At 41.9% G+C, this 19,870-nt stretch overlaps 3 protein-coding genes across 3 annotated transcripts in view; 1 reads left to right on the top strand and 2 right to left on the bottom strand.

Annotated features, from left to right (window-relative positions):
- Window positions 1–7,055, top strand: part of LOC109869488 (F-box-like/WD repeat-containing protein TBL1X) — a 38,421-nt gene extending 31,366 nt beyond the window's left edge. The window contains exons 5-15 of the mRNA XM_020459680.2: window positions 1,469–1,601; window positions 1,786–1,915; window positions 2,046–2,109; window positions 2,218–2,315; window positions 2,425–2,485; window positions 2,597–2,718; window positions 2,922–2,996; window positions 3,103–3,230; window positions 4,175–4,340; window positions 4,613–4,714; window positions 4,957–7,055. Coding sequence (XP_020315269.1) covers window positions 1,469–1,601; window positions 1,786–1,915; window positions 2,046–2,109; window positions 2,218–2,315; window positions 2,425–2,485; window positions 2,597–2,718; window positions 2,922–2,996; window positions 3,103–3,230; window positions 4,175–4,340; window positions 4,613–4,714; window positions 4,957–4,983 — 1,106 coding nt within the window. The 3' untranslated portion in view covers window positions 4,984–7,055. The remainder of the gene's footprint in view (window positions 1–1,468; window positions 1,602–1,785; window positions 1,916–2,045; window positions 2,110–2,217; window positions 2,316–2,424; window positions 2,486–2,596; window positions 2,719–2,921; window positions 2,997–3,102; window positions 3,231–4,174; window positions 4,341–4,612; window positions 4,715–4,956) is intronic.
- A 231-nt stretch (window positions 7,056–7,286) lies between these two features.
- Window positions 7,287–11,181, bottom strand: LOC116355448 (G-protein coupled receptor 143-like). Its single transcript, XM_031799318.1, has 3 exons — window positions 10,214–11,181; window positions 9,786–10,053; window positions 7,287–8,259 (listed from the first exon to the last, which is right to left on the bottom strand). The coding sequence occupies exons 1-3, from the start codon at window positions 10,283–10,285 to the stop codon at window positions 8,156–8,158; spliced, it is 444 nt and encodes a 147-aa protein (XP_031655178.1). The 5' UTR covers window positions 10,286–11,181; the 3' UTR covers window positions 7,287–8,155.
- A 1,741-nt stretch (window positions 11,182–12,922) lies between these two features.
- On the bottom strand, window positions 12,923–18,532 carry LOC109904817 (G-protein coupled receptor 143). Its single transcript, XM_031799313.1, has 5 exons — window positions 18,105–18,532; window positions 16,263–16,372; window positions 15,080–15,174; window positions 13,781–13,873; window positions 12,923–13,225 (listed from the first exon to the last, which is right to left on the bottom strand). The coding sequence occupies exons 1-5, from the start codon at window positions 18,361–18,363 to the stop codon at window positions 12,958–12,960; spliced, it is 825 nt and encodes a 274-aa protein (XP_031655173.1). The 5' UTR covers window positions 18,364–18,532; the 3' UTR covers window positions 12,923–12,957.
- Window positions 18,533–19,870: the final 1,338 nt, after the last annotated feature.

Genomic DNA, 19,870 nt, shown 5'->3' with positions numbered 1-19,870 from the left:
CCCACTGCACTAGGAGGATAGGTAACACTGTCACCACCGATAAATCCACGATAATCAAGAATTTCAATAAGCATTTCTCTACGGCTGGCCATGCTTTCCTCCTGGCTTCCCCAACTGTGGCCAACAGCTCCGCACCCCCCGCAGCTACTTACCCAAGCCTCCGCAGCTTCTCGTTCACCCAAATCCAGATAGCAGATGTTCTGAAAGAGCTGCAAAACCTGGACCCATACAAATCAGCTGGGCTAGACAACCCGGACCCTCTCTTTCTAAAGTTATCTGCTGCTATTGTTGCAATCCCTATTACCAGTCTGTTAAACCTCTCTTTCGTATCGTCTGAGATCCCTAAAGATTGGAAAGCTGCCGCAGTCATCCCCCTCTTCAAAGGTGGTGACACTCTAGACCCAAACTTTTATAGACCTATATCCATCCTGCCCTGCCTTTCTAAAGTCTTCGAAAGCCAAGTTAATAAACAGATCATTGACCATTTCGAATCCCACCGCACCTTCTCCGCTGTGCAATCTGGTTTCCGAGCTGGTCATGGGTGCACCTCAGTCACGCTCAAGGTACGAAATGATATCATAACCGCCATCGATAAAAGACAATACTGTGCAGCCGTCTTCATCGACCTGGACAAGGCTTTCGACTCTGTCAATAATGGTATTTTTATTGGCAGATTCAACAGCCTTGGTTTCTCAAATGACTGCCTCGCCTGGTTCACCAACTACTTCTCAGACAGAGTTTAGTGTGTCAAATCGGAGGGCATGTTGTCCGGACCTCTGGCAGTCTCTATAGGGGTACCACAGGGTTTAATTCTTGGGCCAACTCTTTTCTCTGTATATATCAACGATGTCGCTCTTGCTGCGGGTGATTCCCTGACACCTCTACACAGACGGCACCATTCTGTATACACCTGGCCCGGCCCTTCTTTGGACAATGTGTTAACAAACCTCCAAATGAGCTTCAATGCCATGCAACACTCCTTCGGTGGCCTCCAACTGCTCTTAAACGCTAGTAAAACTAAAGGCATGCTTTTCAACCGTTTGCTGCCCGCATGCGCCAGCCCGACTAGCATCACTACTCTGGACGGTTCTGACTTAGAATATGTGGACAGTATTTCTACTTGCACATCATCATCTGCACATCTATCACTCCAGTGTTAATATGCTAAATTGTAATTACCTCACTACCTCCTCACGCCATTTGCACACACTGTATATAGACTTTCTTTTTTCTATTGTGTTATTGACTGTAAGCGTGTTTATCCCATGTTTAACTCTGTGTTGTTGTTTGTGTCGCACTGCTTTGCTTTATCTTGGCCAGGTTGCAGTTGTAAATGAGAACTTGTTCTCAACTAGCCTACCTAGTTAAATAAAGGTGAAAAATATATTTTAAAAATGCCATGCCTTAGACCGCTGCGCCACTCAGGAGCCCCAGTCTGTAACAGAGTGTGGATGTGATCTGATTACAGATAACCACATTGAGCCCATGGAGATGGATGTGGACGTGGAGATCCCAGCCAGCAAGGCCACGGTCCTCCGAGGCCACGAGTCAGAGGTGTTCATCTGTGCCTGGAACCCTGTCAGCGACCTGCTGGCCTCAGGGTGAGTCTCATTGGGGAGGGGGAAGTGTGGGGGGCACAGGGATGGGTCAGTTCTGGGTTCAGCTTTTCTGGGACTTGTGAGGCTAGAGCAGCTCACTCACACATGCACACACACACACACACTGTCTCTGTCTGTCTGTATTGACTTTCTCTTCTGTATTCTGCCTGTGTGTGTGTGTGTCTAGGTCGGGAGACTCGACAGCCCGGATCTGGAACCTGAACAGTAGTTCCACCCAGCTGGTGCTCAAACACTGCATCAGGGAGGGAGGCCAGGACGTCCCCAGCAACAAAGATGTCACCTCACTAGACTGGAATGTAAGTTCTCAATTGTCCATTCCATCCATCTACTGTGTCAATTCTCACTTGACTGAAATGGTCTGGAACGGAACATTAGAAGTCCTCTATACTGAGTAGAGTTAACTAACTGCTCTATTTGACCCCATAGAGCGACGGGACACTCTTAGCAACAGGATCTTATGATGGATTTGCAAGGATATGGACAAAAGATGGTTTGTTGAGTTTTGTTGCATTTTAATGAATTTATATTACAGTGCCCAATGCCCAATCTGAATCATATTGTCATCTGTGCAGATACATTAAACTCTTGTCTTTCACAGGTAATCTGGCTAGCACCTTGGGGCAACATAAAGGTCCCATATTTGCACTGAAGTGGAACAAGAAAGGAAACTCTATCCTCAGTGCTGGTGTAGATAAGGTATTTAAAAAAATATATATATATATTATTTAATCTAATTAATCAAGTAACTCCAGTAGCAATCAACTATCCCTGCAGTATATGCTATGTATCTGTTGTCATTTTCCAGACAACAATCATTTGGGACGCACACACAGGAGAGGCCAAGCAGCAGTTCCCCTTCCACTCAGGTAAGCCCCCTGTGTCCCGAACAGAAAGATGTAGGACTTCAGCTGCTTGGGTGATGTGAGTTAACCCTTTGAATACTGTCCTTGTCCTTTTGTGTTGCCTCCTACCTGCAGCTCCAGCCCTGGACGTGGACTGGCAGAACAACACAACGTTTGCCTCCTGCAGCACAGACATGTGCATCCACGTGTGTCGAATGGGCAGCGACCGGCCGCTCAAAACCTTCCAAGGCCACACGGTAAACAAACTACATCTCTGTTCTACCCTCTACAACTCACACCACTGAGGACCAAGTCACACTTAGGATTTCTCTACATCCTGTATTTTCCCAAACTTCTGAAGGTCTGTAAACAGGATAATGTGTAACTATTAAATGGATAAGCATTATGTCTTATTGGTCCTCTACAAGTCTATATGTCTGTCTTCCCATGTGTGTTTCAGAATGAAGTCAATGCTATCAAGTGGGACCCGTCAGGGATGTTACTAGCCTCCTGCTCTGATGACATGACTTTAAAGGTAAGGCCAGCACTTCTACTTCAGCCAAGATTTTGGACAAATGACCATGACCTCCATATGTCAATATAATAATGTAATGATTACACAGTGCTGTTCTCTCTCCCAGATCTGGAGTATGAAGCAGGACTCGTGGGTCCATGACCTCCAGGCCCACAGTAAAGAGATCTACACTATCAAGTGGAGCCCTACCGGCCCCGGCACTAGCAACCCCAACTTCAACATCATGCTGGCTAGGTGGGACACACTCACAGCACCTAGACTTGTTCTGGGACAGCATTGTGATTAGTTGAGAATGGACAGTGTGTGTGCCAGTGAAGGGGTCTCTTGTCAAGAAGTGTCCCAGACATTCTCTCAGGGCCAGTAACTGTCAGTGGATCAGGGACATAAAGCCTATGCTTCCATATGTAAATGTTACAGTTCAAATAGCACAGGCATTTACAACCTCTTCTGAAATCCCCTGGGATGGGCGTATATTTCACTCTGGATGTAAAACTGCCATTACTGCTATGACTTGTTAGGAACTTGATAGTAATCTGAGGTAAATGCGGTATTGTACACCAAGATACAGCTCATGTCTGATCATGTGATTTAATTGGTTCTTTCCCAACTTCTGTTTATTAATTTAGTTTTAGTCTCACAATATTTTCCTGTGTCCTTGTAAAGTGAGATTTGCAATCTAGCCAGGGGCAGCTCCAGAAGACTTGGCTTACACTACCTAATAATACCATTTAGATGAGAACGTGTTAATGAACATCAGCTCCTCTTTTCATTCACACATGTTCTCAACCGCGTCTCTCCTTTTGTGGTGACAGATGTTCTCACCGATTCTACAACATCACACATCTCGTTTTGGCTTTGTGGATCAGCATTTTGAATTAGAGTTTGCATCGAGCACCAAAGCCAACTTATTGACATATTTCTTACATTTCATATCCTTCTTTCTATGTAGTGTTGTTGACAACCTGAAGCTGGAAAAACGACTTGGTTGCTACTTTGTTATAAAGGTGTTAACTCTCCTGTCAAACCCTGTAAATTACCATTAGTACTGAAAGATCAGTAATGACTTGTTGGTATGAACAAAGTTTGAGTTTTCATTATATTTCAGTTACAGTACGTATTTTCATTTAGCAGATAGATGTTGATGGAGAACTGACCATGTGCTCTGTCCTACCCCTCAGTGCCTCGTTTGACTCGACGGTGCGTCTGTGGGACGTGGAGCGAGGTGTGTGTATCCACACCCTCACCAAACACCAGGAGCCTGTTTACAGTGTGGCCTTCAGCCCCGACGGGAAGCACCTGGCCAGTGGCTCCTTCGACAAGTGTGTCCACATCTGGAACACCATGGTGAGTCACTCTGGAGGTTATAACTCAGTTAACAGTTTATAATATGTAACAGCAGTTTATAACAGATTGTAACAGTTTATAACGGATTGTAACAGTTTATAACAGGTTATAGCATCTTATAACAGTTAGTTAGTAGGTCCTATGGTCAGATAAAACACCTGGCCCTATGTTTAATACAGGCTGTGACATTGTTATTAGGTCAAGCAGGCAACTATGGTCCTCAAGCAGTCCTCACCAGAGTTGGTGGTAATGTGGTTGTGTTGTGGTTGCAGTCTGGAGCCTTGGTGCATAGCTACAGGGGGACTGGAGGGATTTTTGAGGTGTGCTGGAACAGCACAGGAGACAAAGTTGGTGCTAGCGCTTCAGATGGATCGGTATGTTTGATACGATTATGATTTGTGTTTTAAAATGTATATCATTTGTACTGATGTGTTTTTATTTTTTTCATTTATGCATGTACTACTACCACTCATTTTTGTACGTTAAACCAAAGTGATAAAAATAAAAGAGCTTAATGCTTTAGTCTCAGGACCAATGCTTTCAGAAGTGCATGGGAGAAACCAAAATATTCTGAAGCATAATATGTATTATTAATCATGCTATCTTTGCCCTCCAGGTATGTGTTCTCGAGCTCCGAAAATAGCATCCTGGCAGTGATTTTGAAGATAGACCCTGGAATGTGCAGAAAAAATGCCTTCTGCCATCAGCAAACACACTCTAATGGTTCAGAGCAGGCCTGGCAATGTGGAGGACAACCTCAGAGTGGACACAGGAGACCAACAAAATACTTGTTCTAACTATTACAACCTACTCAATGGATTTGTGTCTCTTGTTTGAGACCACAAAGGAAATCTGCTGGGTTAATTCATCCACAGGACTGGACTAAATCTATTAATAGTTGTTCAGCCATGCTTTAAAAGGTGCCTAAAGAGGAAGTGAAATGACCACCTACCCCTGCTGTTATTTGGCTAGGGCCTGAATCATGAGGAAGGTTTGCTGAGGTTTGGGTGTGTTTGGGGTCATATTGTGAGAGAAAGGTTGTGTTTTAGAACGTATCTAAGCACATGTTAACCCTATGGTGTCCTGAGTTGAGAAACAATGTGGGAGACATGAGGAGAGTGACATTGTTAGTGCTGCACTGGCCTCCTCAAATGTGATGTTTAAGTTGTCCTGAGTGGGAAATGGTTTCTGTTTCAAGAGCTCTTCTTGCAAATATTTCTCAAATGGACTTTTGAAAGTCAGAATAACACAAGGCGTTGCTATGAGGTAGTTCTGTTCTCACATTTAATAACACCATTTCAATGAAGAAAAAACTCACTTTTAATGATGTTTTAATTCACATGAGGAAGAAAAAAAATATTTTTGTGGACATCTTTACAAGATGCATAAAGTGGTTTATAAGTATTCTCCCTTCTGGATGTAAATTTTATGAATGTAAAGATATGTGAATTAGATGAATACACAGACTTATATACTGCGTATATATGTTTATTTACATTACACTTTGGCGTCATCCTCTAGACGCTCAATACTGGCTAGAGATATTGCCCCTTTTCTTTGCTGATACTCAGTTACAAGACCCTGATTAAATTGAATGCATGTCAGAATTCTTTTTTCACCATGTATGTTCTTTTATTCTGCCAGTTATGTGTGCATCAGGTTGGTTTGTCAAGTCAGGTGGCGCTGAGGTGGACTGTAGTCATTTCACAAGACGTGTCAGTGAATTTAGTCTGTATTCAGTCCTAATGACAACCAATGAAATGGAGATCAGAACAGACAGAGAACATGATGACTGACCAGGAGAGACCAGGAGAAGGAGAGGAGGCTGTGAATGTTTTCATTGTGTTGTCTCAATGTTGCTTTAGTAGCAAACTGTCATCACTAGTCATCTATTGATATTTTCTAACAGTACTCCTCTGTTTGGCACCGCAAGCTATCTGACGTAAACCCAGGTTACACTGACCGATCAATCTGATTGGTCAAGCGAAAGTCCTGCTGTAGCTTCTAAGCTGTGATTGGTTGAATTCAGTGGAGGTCCTGATGTCTCCACTGCCTGATCTAATAGGTCAGATTTGACTTCTGATTTGAGATACCTGTATAATGGGTTTAGCTTTAAATGGGGAAGTTTGTTTTTCATGGCCCGTTGAACATTTTAGACCTCTCCACTGGTACTGAAGTGAAATCACCCAGGGCACCGGGCCATGCCAAACGAACCGTTGTGTGCTGTATGTATACTTGTACTTACCATGGTCTAACGTGATATCTGTCTCTTCGAACTAACAAACTGACAATGCCTGTTTACTGCTCCCTTTTCTCTCTTTCAGTGAAGATCATTTTAAGAGCAATGTGTGAAGTGCACTTTTTCAGAAGGTAGGATCAGCTTTTGTTTGGATTTGTGATGAAAGGGGAAGGCCAGCATTTTTATTTCTTGTTTTTTTTTACGGCATAATCGGGCGTTGATTGATGGATGGTTCATTGTCTGACTTATTTTTTGTTGCTGCTGAGAGCCATTATTGTCTGTGTCAGACTGAGAATCGGACTGTGGTTGGTGGCCATCTTGGCATGCTGAGAAGCCCAGTGTGGAATAATATGCTGTGACTGACAGCGATCACTCTCCCCCACCCAGTCTAGGGTATGGTCATCTGTTTCCAAGACTAAACAATGAAATCACATTATGTCTCAAATAAAGCACTCTATTTTGATATTAGAAAAGCCTTTCCTTGTATTGTTGGGTTCTTGTCGTTTCCCTTTAAATGTGGCTTACGCTGCAGAATGCATAGCATTATTATGATAATGTGTATATGGAGAGGTAGATATTTAGTGTCAGTGTAGCACTTTATCAGATACTTCATGTGATCATTTAACTCATGACACATCAAACTTGAAAGAAATTACAAAATTCTTACTCTCCTTCAACTTGGGTTAAAGATAACACTATCACAAAACTTCATTGCACAATGTTTAATACGGTATAAAATAGAACCAAAGTACCAGTTTAACAATGTAACGTTAAAAACCCTATCTACAAATCATTTACCTATAAACAACATCTCAGGTAGAGATATATTCCCGTTCGTTTATGCTTTTGGGGGCTTCTTATGTGCACAAGTCATACATGTATACGTACAGTACACTGGGTCTGCTGATGTGCTGAATTGAATACATGCTTCTGGAGTAATTAAGGCACATTGTTAAAAGGCAGCCTCTAGGTTCACCAATAGTCAATTGTACAAACCTGACATTTCTTATCTGAATTGAAAATGAGACACCGTGAGGTAGCCTTGAGGACTATTCCATTACTGTACAGTTGATGGTTCAGTAACGTAACGCCAATGGTGATTAGGAGGGCTGTGTGTTCCGTGCTGAGGCAAATTAACTGGCAAACCCTTTGGGGCCTGTCATATATGGACACCAGAGATATGAGAAGCAGACGGACGGCCAAGTGTGTCATGTTGTTCTGTGATAACAAACCTTTAACTATGCTACAGTAGCAATGAAATGGCAATCCTAAAGAGAAAAATAACTTAAATGGTACAGGTAGACAGACCATTTTTAACACTCCTGGTTTATCTAAAGGGGTGTCTATGGGTTCATGGTTTTCCAACAGAGATCAGGGACAAGGTCTAACATTGCATCCCAAATGGCACCCTATTACCTATATAGTGCACTACTTTTGACCAGAACCCTATGGCCCATGGTCAAATTACTGCACTATATAGGGAATAGGGTGACATTTGGGATGCAAACTAAACCATGGGGGGGAGGGGGGGGTGCAGAGAGTGAAGGCTGGCAGCAGGTTTTGCAGGTGGCTCCAGCTAGTGCCTTGCAGAGCTCCCCAACGATTCTCCATCTGCGTCTATCTCCTCATAGTCTCGGTGCTCAGTGGAAATGTGGATTTCAATTGTACTAGACTCTGAACCTAGCAAGACAAAATAGGGGATAGGGGAGATGACTGAGTTAAGGCGGGTATATATATATCCCTTCTCTTACACTTCAAATCAAAACTCCCAAGATTCTACAATTAACAAGTCCTCTGCTGCAGCTCTCTTCATTCAAGGCATGCACAACACCTTCATACAAGTAGCATATCTCTTACCATTGCGATTTTTTTTAACAGTTTAGACAAGACTGTATTTACATGTGTTATGGGTTAAAATATAAAAAAAACTCCCCCACCCAAAAAAAACAAGCCAGACAAATTTCCAACATAACTCTATATCGAAACTTTAAAAAAAGATCCTTGAGAGTCATAATACAGGGCCAAATTCATAAACAAGAAACACTAAAGCCTTGAAAGTTGTTCTTTATTTCACGAGGAGTTTTCATTAAAAAGTCAGGTTCACTGTCTCAGATCCTGAACAACAATCAAAAACATTAAATATCTGTGTACATTATCTTGAAATTGTGCACCGAAACATCTCACTAAGGGCTAGATTCTATCTGATCCGAACTTGCTGACACCCGCATAGCGGTTGTTTTGGCTGTGTCGGCAGAGGAGCTGCGTTAGTTGTCAAATCCAAAAGTGTATCCTTGCGTTAGTTCAACCAGATTACTTTATAATCTAACAAATTCCACGCTACAAGTTCAAACACTCGAATGCGTGATTTTCTATTGTCTACACCTCGATTAGTCTGATAGGCTATAAATGAACATGAAACCATGTATTTGCCGACACTTCCTATCAACATTTTGAACTTCTAACGCGGTAGGGATAATAAGGAAGAGAGTGGTTTGTGACACACTAGGCAGCCGCTGAAATGTGTCTGCTCATACCACAGTTACACCTCTAACATCGCCAAAACATTGCTATGCGGATGTCTGCCAATGCGGGTTAACACTAAATCTGATTGAATCATGGCCTAAGTCTGCTTAAATAGTAGAACATAAAAATAAACAAAAACATACATTTCTCCCAAAATACATGATCTATTTTTGTCCTCACTTAATTGTAATATAACCATGTGAGAGCAGAAATATTGACATTATGGAGTTAAAAGATGCAGCAGCACATCACAGGTAAATACACATTCTACTACTACAGAAACAGTTCATGTCATTTCATGATGAGAACCAAAGCCTTTCTGTCTCTGGTCATTTCTCCGCTCAGACCATCATCCTCTATAATACGTCATCTAAGCTGGTCCTGGGGGACAATCTCTGACAGTAATATATTTTTCAAACCTGGATTTATTAAGGAAAACTTTGCCCGGTGAGTGAGGACATTCCCTATGAGTCTGAAGTCATCTAGAACTTTATAATCTAAAACCAAATCCATACTTGCTGGTAAGATATGAAGCAAACGGAGTTCGGCTTTATTGGCAGCACCATGCACAGCAGAATGTAATGATGATGCCCAGCGTGTGTACAACAGGTTTCACCAGCCTTGATACACTGGGGAGTTACCATTGCCATTCTCCCCGCTCTGCAGCCACACATGCCCTTTACCTTCTGATAGGACGCTGATGGCGTCGGAGGCCGGCTGCCCGTTGCCTGTCATGTTCTTGCCTGTCATGTTCTTGGCCTCCTGGACATGGCTCTGGTAGAGCAGGGTGGAGCCCACGATGGGGTTGTAGCCCCCCACGTTAGCCGCCGAGGTGGAGGCTGAGTCCCAGGCCAGCTCCCTCCTCCTCTGCAGGCTGCAGTCCACTTTGAAGCCCGTCCAGCCATGGAAGGCCAACGTGTTGAGGAAGCCTGACATGGGGTTCAAGATCCCCTGGAAACAGTAGAACATAACACAGAGACCTTCAGATATGAACAAACTTGAGCCTTCAAAATAACACAATAACATTGGTGCTGGACTGGTTTGCTGTACAAATGAAAACTTCTGGCCAAGATCGTTTACTATAAAGTAAATGCATTGACAGTGAACCCACCATGATAAACCATGTGATGAGGGCTGCGTTTCGTACATTCTTCAAGTCACCAGCTTTTATATCTGTCTGCATCTCCAGGTAAAACAGCAGGCTTTCATTGATGATGTTGGGAAGCCAGCTGAAAAGTGGGAATCATGATAAAGGTATCGTACATTAATGTCAGGAAAGCATACTGAACGTCAATACTTTTTTATAATGAATCTTATTTTTCATTATGAAAATTCATTAAGTTCCTTTACTGACTAGACAGATTCACCAAGGGCTAGCTACAATATGCCAAATTAGGTCTCTGGCTGCAGTTACACAGGTAGACTGATTCTGATATTTTTTCCACTAAATTGGTCTTTTGACCAATCACATCAGATCTTTTCACATCAGATCTCTCTCAGAGCTGATTGGTCAAAAGACACAAGGCTGCTTGTGTAAACACAGCCTTAAAGTAATTGATAAAAAGTGTAGTAAAAAAAACTTGGATCTTAGAATTCAAGGGCCTCTGCAGCTCTCCATAATGTTCAGAAAACGCTTTGTAGAAATAAATGGATTTACACTACAGCATTATAAGTATGGCCTGTTTGAGGAAGGTCATGGACTTTATGAAAAAAAGGTCACACATAAGCCATTCTCCAGCATTGCCAGGAAACACAGTTGCCTTAACTTAATCAAATGTCTGTTTACTTTATTGCCAGGACCTGTAATATAGGTTCCTCCATAACCCATTTACTTGCCGCCAAGTTTTGTATGCTGTTTGGCTAACACAATACAATAGAAGACCGGAGAAATGTTATAGACGACATACTATGTATCCCACAATGACATGCAATATTCTGGTCTTTCTCTTAGATAAAGACAAGTTTCTTGCCAAATAAAGAAGACCAGCATGATTTTGAAGAAGCGTATTTTTATCTCTGTTCCCAGCCGTCTCTCGTTTTCTGTGTAGATCCCTTGTCGTCCCTTCAATAATGATGTCACTGAATGGAGAAAGAAACTACGGTTCACATTCTTTCTTTCTGCTTTTACAATAATCGCAGAATGTTTCTTCTGAAAAAGAATAGCTATAAAAGATTGAACCCATTTAAACACATCTCTGTAGGACTCTACATTTAGATACAATAGAGCTGTTAGTATTTACAGTTGAATTCAGAATTTTACAAAGACCTTAGCCAAATACATTTAAATTCAGTTTTTCACAATTGCTAATATTTAATCCTAGTAAAAATTCCATGTCTTTGGTCAGTTAGGATCCCCACTTTATTTTAAGAATGTGAAATGTCAGAATAATAATAGCGAGAATGATTTATTTCAGCTTTTATTTCTTTCATCACATTCCCAGTGGGTTAGAAGTTTACATACACTCAATTAGTATTTGGTAGCATTGCCTTTAAATTGTTTAACTTGGGTCAAACCTTTCTGGTAGCCTTCCACAAGCGTCCCACAATAAGTTTGGTGAATTTTGGCCCATTCCTCCTGACAGAGCAGGTGTAACTGAGACAGGTTTGTAGGCCTCCTTGCTCACACACGCTTTTTCAGTTCTGCCCACAAATGTTCTATGGGATTGAGGTCAGGGCTTTGTGATGGCCACTCCAATACCTTGACGTTGTTGTCATTTTGCCACAACTTTGGAGTATGCTTGGGGTCATTGTCCATTTGGAAGACTCATTTTGCGACCAAGCTTTAACTTCCTGACTGATGTCTTGAGATGTTGCTTCAATATATCAACAAGATTTTCCTTCCTCATGAGGCCATCTATTTTGTGAAGTGCACCAGTCCCTCCTGCAGCAGAGCACCCCCACAACATGATGCTGCCACCCCCGTGCTTCCCGGTTGGGATGATGTTCTTCGGCTTGCAAGCCTCCCCCTTTTTCCTCCAAACATAACGATGGTCATTATGGCCAAACAGTTCTATTTTTGTTTCATCAGAAAAGAGTACGATATTTTTCCCCATGTGCAGTTGCAAACCATAGTCTGGCTTTTTTATGGCAGTTTTGGAGCAGTTGCTTCTCCCTTGCTGAGCGGCCTTTCAGGCTATGTCGATATAGGACTTGTTTTACTGTGGCTATAGATACTTTTGTACCTGTTTCCTCCAACATCTTCACAAGGTCCTTTGCTGTTGTTCTGGGATGGATTTGCACTTTTTGCACCAAAGTACGTTCATCTCTAGGAGTCAGAACGTGTCTCCTTCCTGAGCAGTATGACGGCTGCATGTTCCCATGGTGTTTATACTTGTGTTCTATTGTTTGTACAGATGAACGTGGTACCTTTGGGTGTTTGGAAATTGCTCCAAAGGATGAACCAGACTTGTGGAGGTCTACAATTTTTTTTCTGAGGTCTTGGCTGATTTCTTTTGATTTTCCCATGGTGTCAAGCAAAGAGGCACTCAGTTTGAAGGTAGGCCTTGAAATACATCCACAGGTACACCTCCAATTGACTCAAATGGTGTCAATTAGCCTATCAGAAGCTTCTAGAGCCATGACATCATTTTGGGGAATTTTCCAAGCAGTTTAAAGGCACAGTCAACTTAGTGTATGTAAAATTCTGACCCACTGGAATTGTGATACAGCGAATTATAAGTGAAATAATCTGTCTGTAAACAATTGTTGGAAAAATTACTTGTGTCATGCACAAAGTAGATGTCCTAGCCGACTTGCCAAAACTATAGTTTGTTAACAAGAAATATGGGAGTGGTTCAAAAACAAGTTTTAATGACTCCAATCTAAGTGTATGTATACTTCCGACTTCAACTGTATCTATGTATGAAATATCTGATATGAGTGTGCCTGTGGATGCGGCCTGTGGGCCCTGGTCAAAAGTAGTACACTAAATAGGGAATAGGGTGCCATTTGGGACGCATTTGCCTGTCCAAGGCTCTGAATCATAAAGCACCAGAGGGGCAGTTTGAACTGACCTGCAGACACAGTCCTGGCGAACAGCGTAGGGTTGACTATAAGCACCAGCAGTAGAGGAGCGTAAGTAGTGATGTAGTGAGGAATGGCATGCTGCAGGCCATTCTCACAGCTGCAACATGAGAAAGGCACTGCACATCACACAACCTTACATGTATCCTCCAGGCATGGGGGGAGGATCACAGGAGGTAGCAGTACAGAGACATGTTGGGTTAGCACACCACAATCCTCAGTCCTTTAAAGGTGTAGTTCAGGATTTTGGCAATGAAGCTCTTTGTCTACTTTTCAGAATCAGATGAACTCGTGGATACAATGTTCATGTAATTGCATCTAACTTCCTTCATACTGGACGCAGGTACAGTACATAAATATCGTAAGTTAATTTGACTCTGGGGAAGTAGATAAAGGGCCTCATTGCCAAAGTCCCGAACTATCCCTTTAACTACAATAGGGCTATTGACTGTCAGTGTACAGCACAAGTCTTGGAATGCACATAAAACTGGTCTAACATCAAGGATCCTGAGACAATGTTCACTCCTTCAAGTATCTTGACAGCCAGCAGTACAGTAAATGTTGTCACAACTTCACAAGCCTACATTTTCAATGTGATTCATGACAACACAAACTTGATGTCACAGACACAGCCAATGGAGAGCTGTTGACATACCTGGAGATGGATGGGTAGTAGAGCATGGCCACACCCTCCACACACAGCAACACGGCCAGACCCCATGTGATCATGTGATACAGGATGATGGTACTGACGGAACAACAAGACATCACGTCATGAGGCCCTGTGTTTTGGTTAATTATGTCACATGGCCTGGATTTTTATCTCTATTTAAAGCTTTTTCATTTCAATTTTATTTAATTTTTTATGTCAGATGGTCCAGTACCATCCTCAGACAATTGTTTTCATTTTTGGTATAATTCTCATTTCTGGAAAGGCTTAAAATAGAGGTTAAAATCCAGGTCATGTGACATGATTTACTAAAACACAGGGCCCTAAGTCATGATTCATGAGCCAGGCAATGCTTTCAACACATAAACATACACTAAATGTACGAAACATTAAGGACACCGTCCTAATATTGAGTTGCACCCCCAGTTGGCTGGATGTCCTTTGGGTGATGGACCATTTCTTGATACATACGGGAAACTGTTGAGCGTGAAAAACCCAGCAGCGTTGCAGTTATTGTTTTGTCTTGCCCATTCACCCTCTGAATGGCACACATACACAATCCATGTCTCAGTTATCTTAAGGCTTAAAAATCCTTTAACCTTCTCCCCTTCATCTATACCGATTGAAGTGGATTTAACAAGTGACACCAATAAGGGATTGTACATTTCACCAGGATACACCTGGTTAGTCTATGTCATGAAAAGAGCAGGTGTCCTTTATATTTTTTACACTCTGTGTAGTATATTTCCCACAATATCTCACGGATTACATATGAGATACACGGTAACGCCGAGAGAGAAGTGGTATCAGAACTGAAGAGCAGATTTTCACATTCTCTGTCTAATGGAAGTGGCATATCATTAGGACAGTATGAATAATTAAACACAATATTTGTTTTTGCGCTACACAAGTCGCTGTGGTACTTTCCCCATCTGGAAAGACAGAAGAGTATTATATTGAGGAGTTGCAGCTATATTATATTGTGAGATTACTGATATTATATTGATGAGAGTGCACATCAGAGAGCAGAGGAGGCTCATGAGGGGAGGACGGCTCATAATGAATGGAATAATATCAAACACATGGAAACCAGGTGTTTGATGTGTTTGAGACCATTCTTTTGATTCCGTTCTATTGATTCCGTTCCAGCCATTACTATGAGCCCATCCTCCCCATTTAAAGTGCCACTAGCCACCACTGATTGAGAGAAAACATATTTGATAGAGAAGTGATATAGCAAAATGTATATCTATCTATTGATAGCAGGAGGAGAGTATAGACTACCTGATTCCTGCAGATCTTTTGACCACAAGGAAGACATCCACAGCGTAACAGAAGGTCCACCAGAAGGATGCACTGAAGAACAGCTGGATCCACATCTGGGGAACACAAACCAGACTAAACATCAGAACAACACACTGTATATGAACCATACTGCAAGGGCCTCCCGCGTGGCGCAGTGGTTAAGGGCGCTGTACTGCAGCGCCAGCTGTGCCACCAGAGACTCTGGCTTCGCGCCCAGGCTCTGTCGTAACCGGCAGTGCTCGCTAACCAAGGTTGCCAGGTGAACGGTGTTTCCTCCGACACATTGGTGCGGGCTGGCTTCTGAGTTGGATGCGTGCTGTGTTAAGAAGGCTTGGTTGGGTTGTGTTTCGGAGGACGCATGACTTTCAGCCTTCGTCTCTACCGAGCCCGTACGGGAGTTGTAGCGATGAGACAAGATAGTAGCTACTAACAATTGGATACCACGAAACTGGGGAGAAAAAGGGGTAAAATTCTACTAAAAAAATAAAAATAAACCAACAAGCATCATACAGGAGGATATTGTACACGGTGCAGAATCTCTCCTTGATAAGTAAGTAACGTGATAGCTTTCTAATGTAACTAATCTCATATTTGAAATAGGCTTATGTCTGTGTCTCTGCATGTTTAAGAGCACAGGGTGGTCGGTACATCTAGGCATCTCTGCTGTGAGTCAGTGTGTCCAACACCCAAACACTGGATCAACGTTGTTAAATGCTACATGCAGAATAATTGACTTACTCAGGGAATTTCAAATTCTCTAAATAATGGTGATGGTTCAACACTCTTGACTGTGTGCAGTGAGATGTTTTATTTTATGGTTCTTCACAACAATAACTCCTTTAAGCACCATTTTGTCATGCAAGTTTCAAATGTAAAATACAATCTGCTAGCCCATTCCTGTCACTACTGTATATTTGCCTATATTTTGTCTCAGTTTAGTCATTTAGTAGATGCTCTTATCCAGAGCAACTTAAAGGAACAATTAGGGTTAAGTGCCTTTCTCAAGGGCACATTGACTGATTTTTTATCTATTCAGCTCAGGGATTCAAACCAGCAACCTTTCAGTTACTGGCCCAATGCTCTTAACCGCTAGGCTACCTGCTATAACTCTTCTTCTGCCAGGTCAGGAGTTTTTCCTGGTCAGGTTACATATCATACGTACTGCACTGCCGACGCAGAACACCTCTGGCCACACGTCGCTGTTGTTGGCCACATTGATCCCTCTGACAAGGCTGGGCAGGCCCAGCCAGATGGATGACCTCACTATGATACCTGGAGGAGACAAACACAACAACAAGGCTCAGACCACAGAAACTAAATAGAAATAGAGGGTGATTTTTAAACATCTGTCCGTTAAACTGTCATCTTTGTGAGGTGGACGGAAATCACCATAGCCTCATACACACCTTACAGGGTATTATACTGGAGATAAATCCTCACTGGCTTTAATTAACACTGGAAACAGATCATGAAGCTGTTGCTTATTTGGCTCGTATTATTACAAACCTTGTTAATGTGATTCTGTCATGGAATCCTTTTTATTGTGGTTACAAGTGTAATGGAAATACTAGAGACCTCAGGTGATGGTTCATAAGGGCCTTAGCACTGCCCTGCTGCACTGTGCTATGAGCCTTGGAAACGTGTGAGTGTCCTTCAGGAACTTAACGTGATGTACTTGATGCTCTAGTGTGCTTTGGCTGAAATGTGGCATGTTGAACGTATTAACGTTGTTTTTATTTGCAGTAGGAAAACTACCCTGCTGGGAGAAACTGGAACCACATACTATTCAGGTTAATTACATTATTCTTTGACACCTTCTGTAGAAGCAAAATAACAAAGAACGACATACCTTTGTGGGTAGAGAATGTCAAATGTATAATTTCTCACTACCAATTGATGTAATGTGTTGATTCATTGTGTTCTAATGTCATTTTCCCTGTAGACAATGAAATAGGTTTTCATTGCAACAAATATATCAGCATATGCATCAGCATATCAGCAATGAAGAATAGAATTGATCAAACAGCCTCAGTTCCATTCTCACAAAAGGACAGCAGTCCTCAGTTCTTCTTCTCCATTAGTGTCTTAACTCTACTAGACCTTCTAGTAAAGGCCATGACTCAACTTAAAGTGCTTTGATTTAGTATGCTATCATTTTGTGTGACAAATGTCCATTTTGTGACTATTTCAGAGGGCTTCGAGGATATAAAATGTCAGCAGTGACAATTCAAGCAATGATGGCTGACTAGACTACATCTCTCACATGAGTCTAATTCTAATCTTACTATATCAAGGAATTATCCAACACATATTCTCATTTCAAACAGTAGCCTAGGTGATGTTAAGAAACTGAAACTACTATAGTAGCTAGGCCTCATTTAGACACTGCCAGGAGACAAATCAGTCCAATGGTTGGCTTGTGGGACATACTGTATTTTCTTCATTGTGTATAATTGATTACCGTTATGAAAACAAACTGGTAAGAGTCCATTCTTTCAAAATGCATAAATGGTTTATAACAACTTGAAAATCTTGGCTCGTGCGTCATCATAATTAGGCTTAGCTACATGACGTGCCATGAGTGGATTTCCACGTGAGACTGTGAGCTATTACAAAATGAGCAAATTGAACAATATGCCCAATTGCATGTGATATTTGTTATGGTTATTGTCTTACTTTTAATTTTAGCCTACTTGGTAAATATTTTCTTCTTGAACTACACTGTTGGTTAAGGGCTTGTAAGTAAGCATTTCACGGTAAAGTCTACACTTGTTGCATTCGGCGCATGTGACAAATAAAGTTTTATTTGATACGAACTGGTGTTTCACTAGCAACAATAGTAGATTCCATTGTCATAGGCTATGATGAACAATTAAAAAGTTCAGAGTAAAGTAGGCTGACACAATTCTAAACTTGGTGTACGCCTACAGCTTTGATTAAACTCTCCATCGTATCGGCAGTGACGTGGAAAGTGTTGATGAAAAGTAACGGGACATTTCCTTACCTGTACATCCCAGAATATCACATATGCTGATGATAAACAATATTCTCGACGAAGACGCTGGCTTGGGAAGAGGGTACTGTCCAAGGCGTCTGTAACCCCTACGTTTGGGCAAAAGTTGTAATATAGAAAATACCAAACTTAAACCTGCGCTACCAATGCAAATGGCGCTAAAGAAGAGGGGCTGAAAAGTAATGACAAATTCAGTCGATGCGTCTCTGTTTGGGCAGCAGAACGTCTCCAGCCTTGGGGATGCCATCATGGACTAGATGCAGAAAAGCAGGCTACGGTGTCAGGGGAGAAAATAAAGGGAAATTCATTCATTTAGTCGTGGTATGAGCTGCTCCTAGTGAAAGTCACGGGTTGAATCATCATGTGCTTCTATTTAATCTTTCCAGTCAGGGTTTAACTGCCCCACATTGGTAAGAGCCTACAAAAGGAATGTTGCTCTGACATTTGGAGTAAAAAGGCTTACTCTTTGTTCAGTTCCATTTTTCCAACAAGTTGTCCATGCCTCTAAAGTATAAATTGCATTATGAGTGTATGAAAACGTGAAAATAGGAGTGTATCAATGTGTGTTCAGGAAGAGACTGTGACTTTAATAAATAGCAGAGGCTGTAGTCCTGGTGGAAAATATGAAATGCACAGTATGCAACATTTTTCATTTTCTACAACAATTTACCCAATTATACAGGAACATGTGATCATATGCAGTCATTTAGAGTGGTTTGAATGTAGGTAGGCTACATTTGAAAGTTGAAATACAGTTGAAATACAGTAGCAAAGGCCCTGTCCAGGCAGATAGATTATGAACACCCCACTGCACAGCCATTTGGCCTGAGTAGGTAGGGAGCTGCTGCATTCCAACTCTTAAGAACCAGAAAAGCAGGTGCGGAAAGGATTTGTGGAACAAAACAAAGGAGCTATGAATATGCATTGATTACAGAGAGGGCATTGAGTGGGTTTATGCAATGATAAACTATTCTAATCCATGCCCTTTCTCTGAGGCACAAAGTAATTTATGTGTTAGGTTTACAGTGGCAGGGATTAAATCAACATCATTTACTCCTGAGGTACTGACCTGTAGCACCCTCTACAACCCTGCTGGTCATCTATGAACAATTGAACATCTTGAAGAACAATTTTGCCTTAATGGCCATGTACTCTTATAATCTCCATCCGGCACAGCCAGAAGAGGACTGGCCACCCCCCAGAGCCTGGTTCCTCCCTAGGTTTCTCCCTATGCCTTTCTAGGGAGTTTTTCCTAGACACCGTGTTTCTACATCTGCATTGCTTGCTGTTTTGGGTTTTAGGCTGGGTTTCTGCATAGCACTTTGTGACATCTGCTGATGTAAAAAGGGCTTTATAAATACATTTGATTGATAGATTGATAGTAGGTAATTTGATTTTGCAGCATCCCCCTGGAGAGCTCTCTCTCTCTTCTCTGTCTCGTTCTCCCTCTGAACAAACTCTCTCTGCTACTGTCATCTGATGGTGGATAAAATCACTTTAAAGAATGTTTTCATCTGGACTGTCCTTGGGATAGAGAATCACCTCGTTGCATCCATGAAGAGTGCATGTCACAGAATGCGCATAAGGAGTGCCTTGTCATGTTTTCTCACTGTCACGTGTTTGCCTCTCGATAATGTCAATGAGGGGTAGCAAATTTGAGGTATTTAAAAATCAACAAATTTATGTGGATGATTCGTTTATTATTGTGGCGGATCTGCTTTGGGCAGTGTCAGTGTTGATAATGCCAGTGTACCTAT

Source organism: Oncorhynchus kisutch, linkage group LG2 (genome assembly GCF_002021735.2).
Source record: "Oncorhynchus kisutch isolate 150728-3 linkage group LG2, Okis_V2, whole genome shotgun sequence".
Taxonomy (NCBI): Eukaryota; Metazoa; Chordata; class Actinopteri; order Salmoniformes; family Salmonidae; genus Oncorhynchus; species Oncorhynchus kisutch.
The sequence above is the reverse complement of the archived record's forward strand: the minus strand, read 5'-3'. Positions and strand labels throughout refer to the sequence as shown.

What these genes read in the sequence shown, in the direction of transcription:
- LOC116355448 (XM_031799318.1), bottom strand. Translation starts at nt 10,285, where the DNA reads ATGCAGACAGATATAAAAGCTGGTGACTTGAAGAATGTACGAAACGCA. An exon ending in TCATCACATGGTTTATCATG is followed by an intron (nt 10,054 to 10,213) that starts GTGGGTTCACTG and finishes TACTGTTTCCAG; the next exon opens with GGGATCTTGAACCCCATGTC. An exon ending in CATCAGCGTCCTATCAGAAG is followed by an intron (nt 8,260 to 9,785) that starts GTAAAGGGCATG and finishes TTGTCTTGCTAG; the next exon opens with GTTCAGAGTCTAGTACAATT.
- LOC109904817 (XM_031799313.1), bottom strand. Translation starts at nt 18,363, where the DNA reads ATGATGGCATCCCCAAGGCTGGAGACGTTCTGCTGCCCAAACAGAGAC. An exon ending in TGTTCTGCGTCGGCAGTGCA is followed by an intron (nt 15,175 to 16,262) that starts GTACGTATGATA and finishes TGTGTTCCCCAG; the next exon opens with ATGTGGATCCAGCTGTTCTT. An exon ending in TACTACCCATCCATCTCCAG is followed by an intron (nt 13,226 to 13,780) that starts GTATGTCAACAG and finishes CTCATGTTGCAG; the next exon opens with CTGTGAGAATGGCCTGCAGC.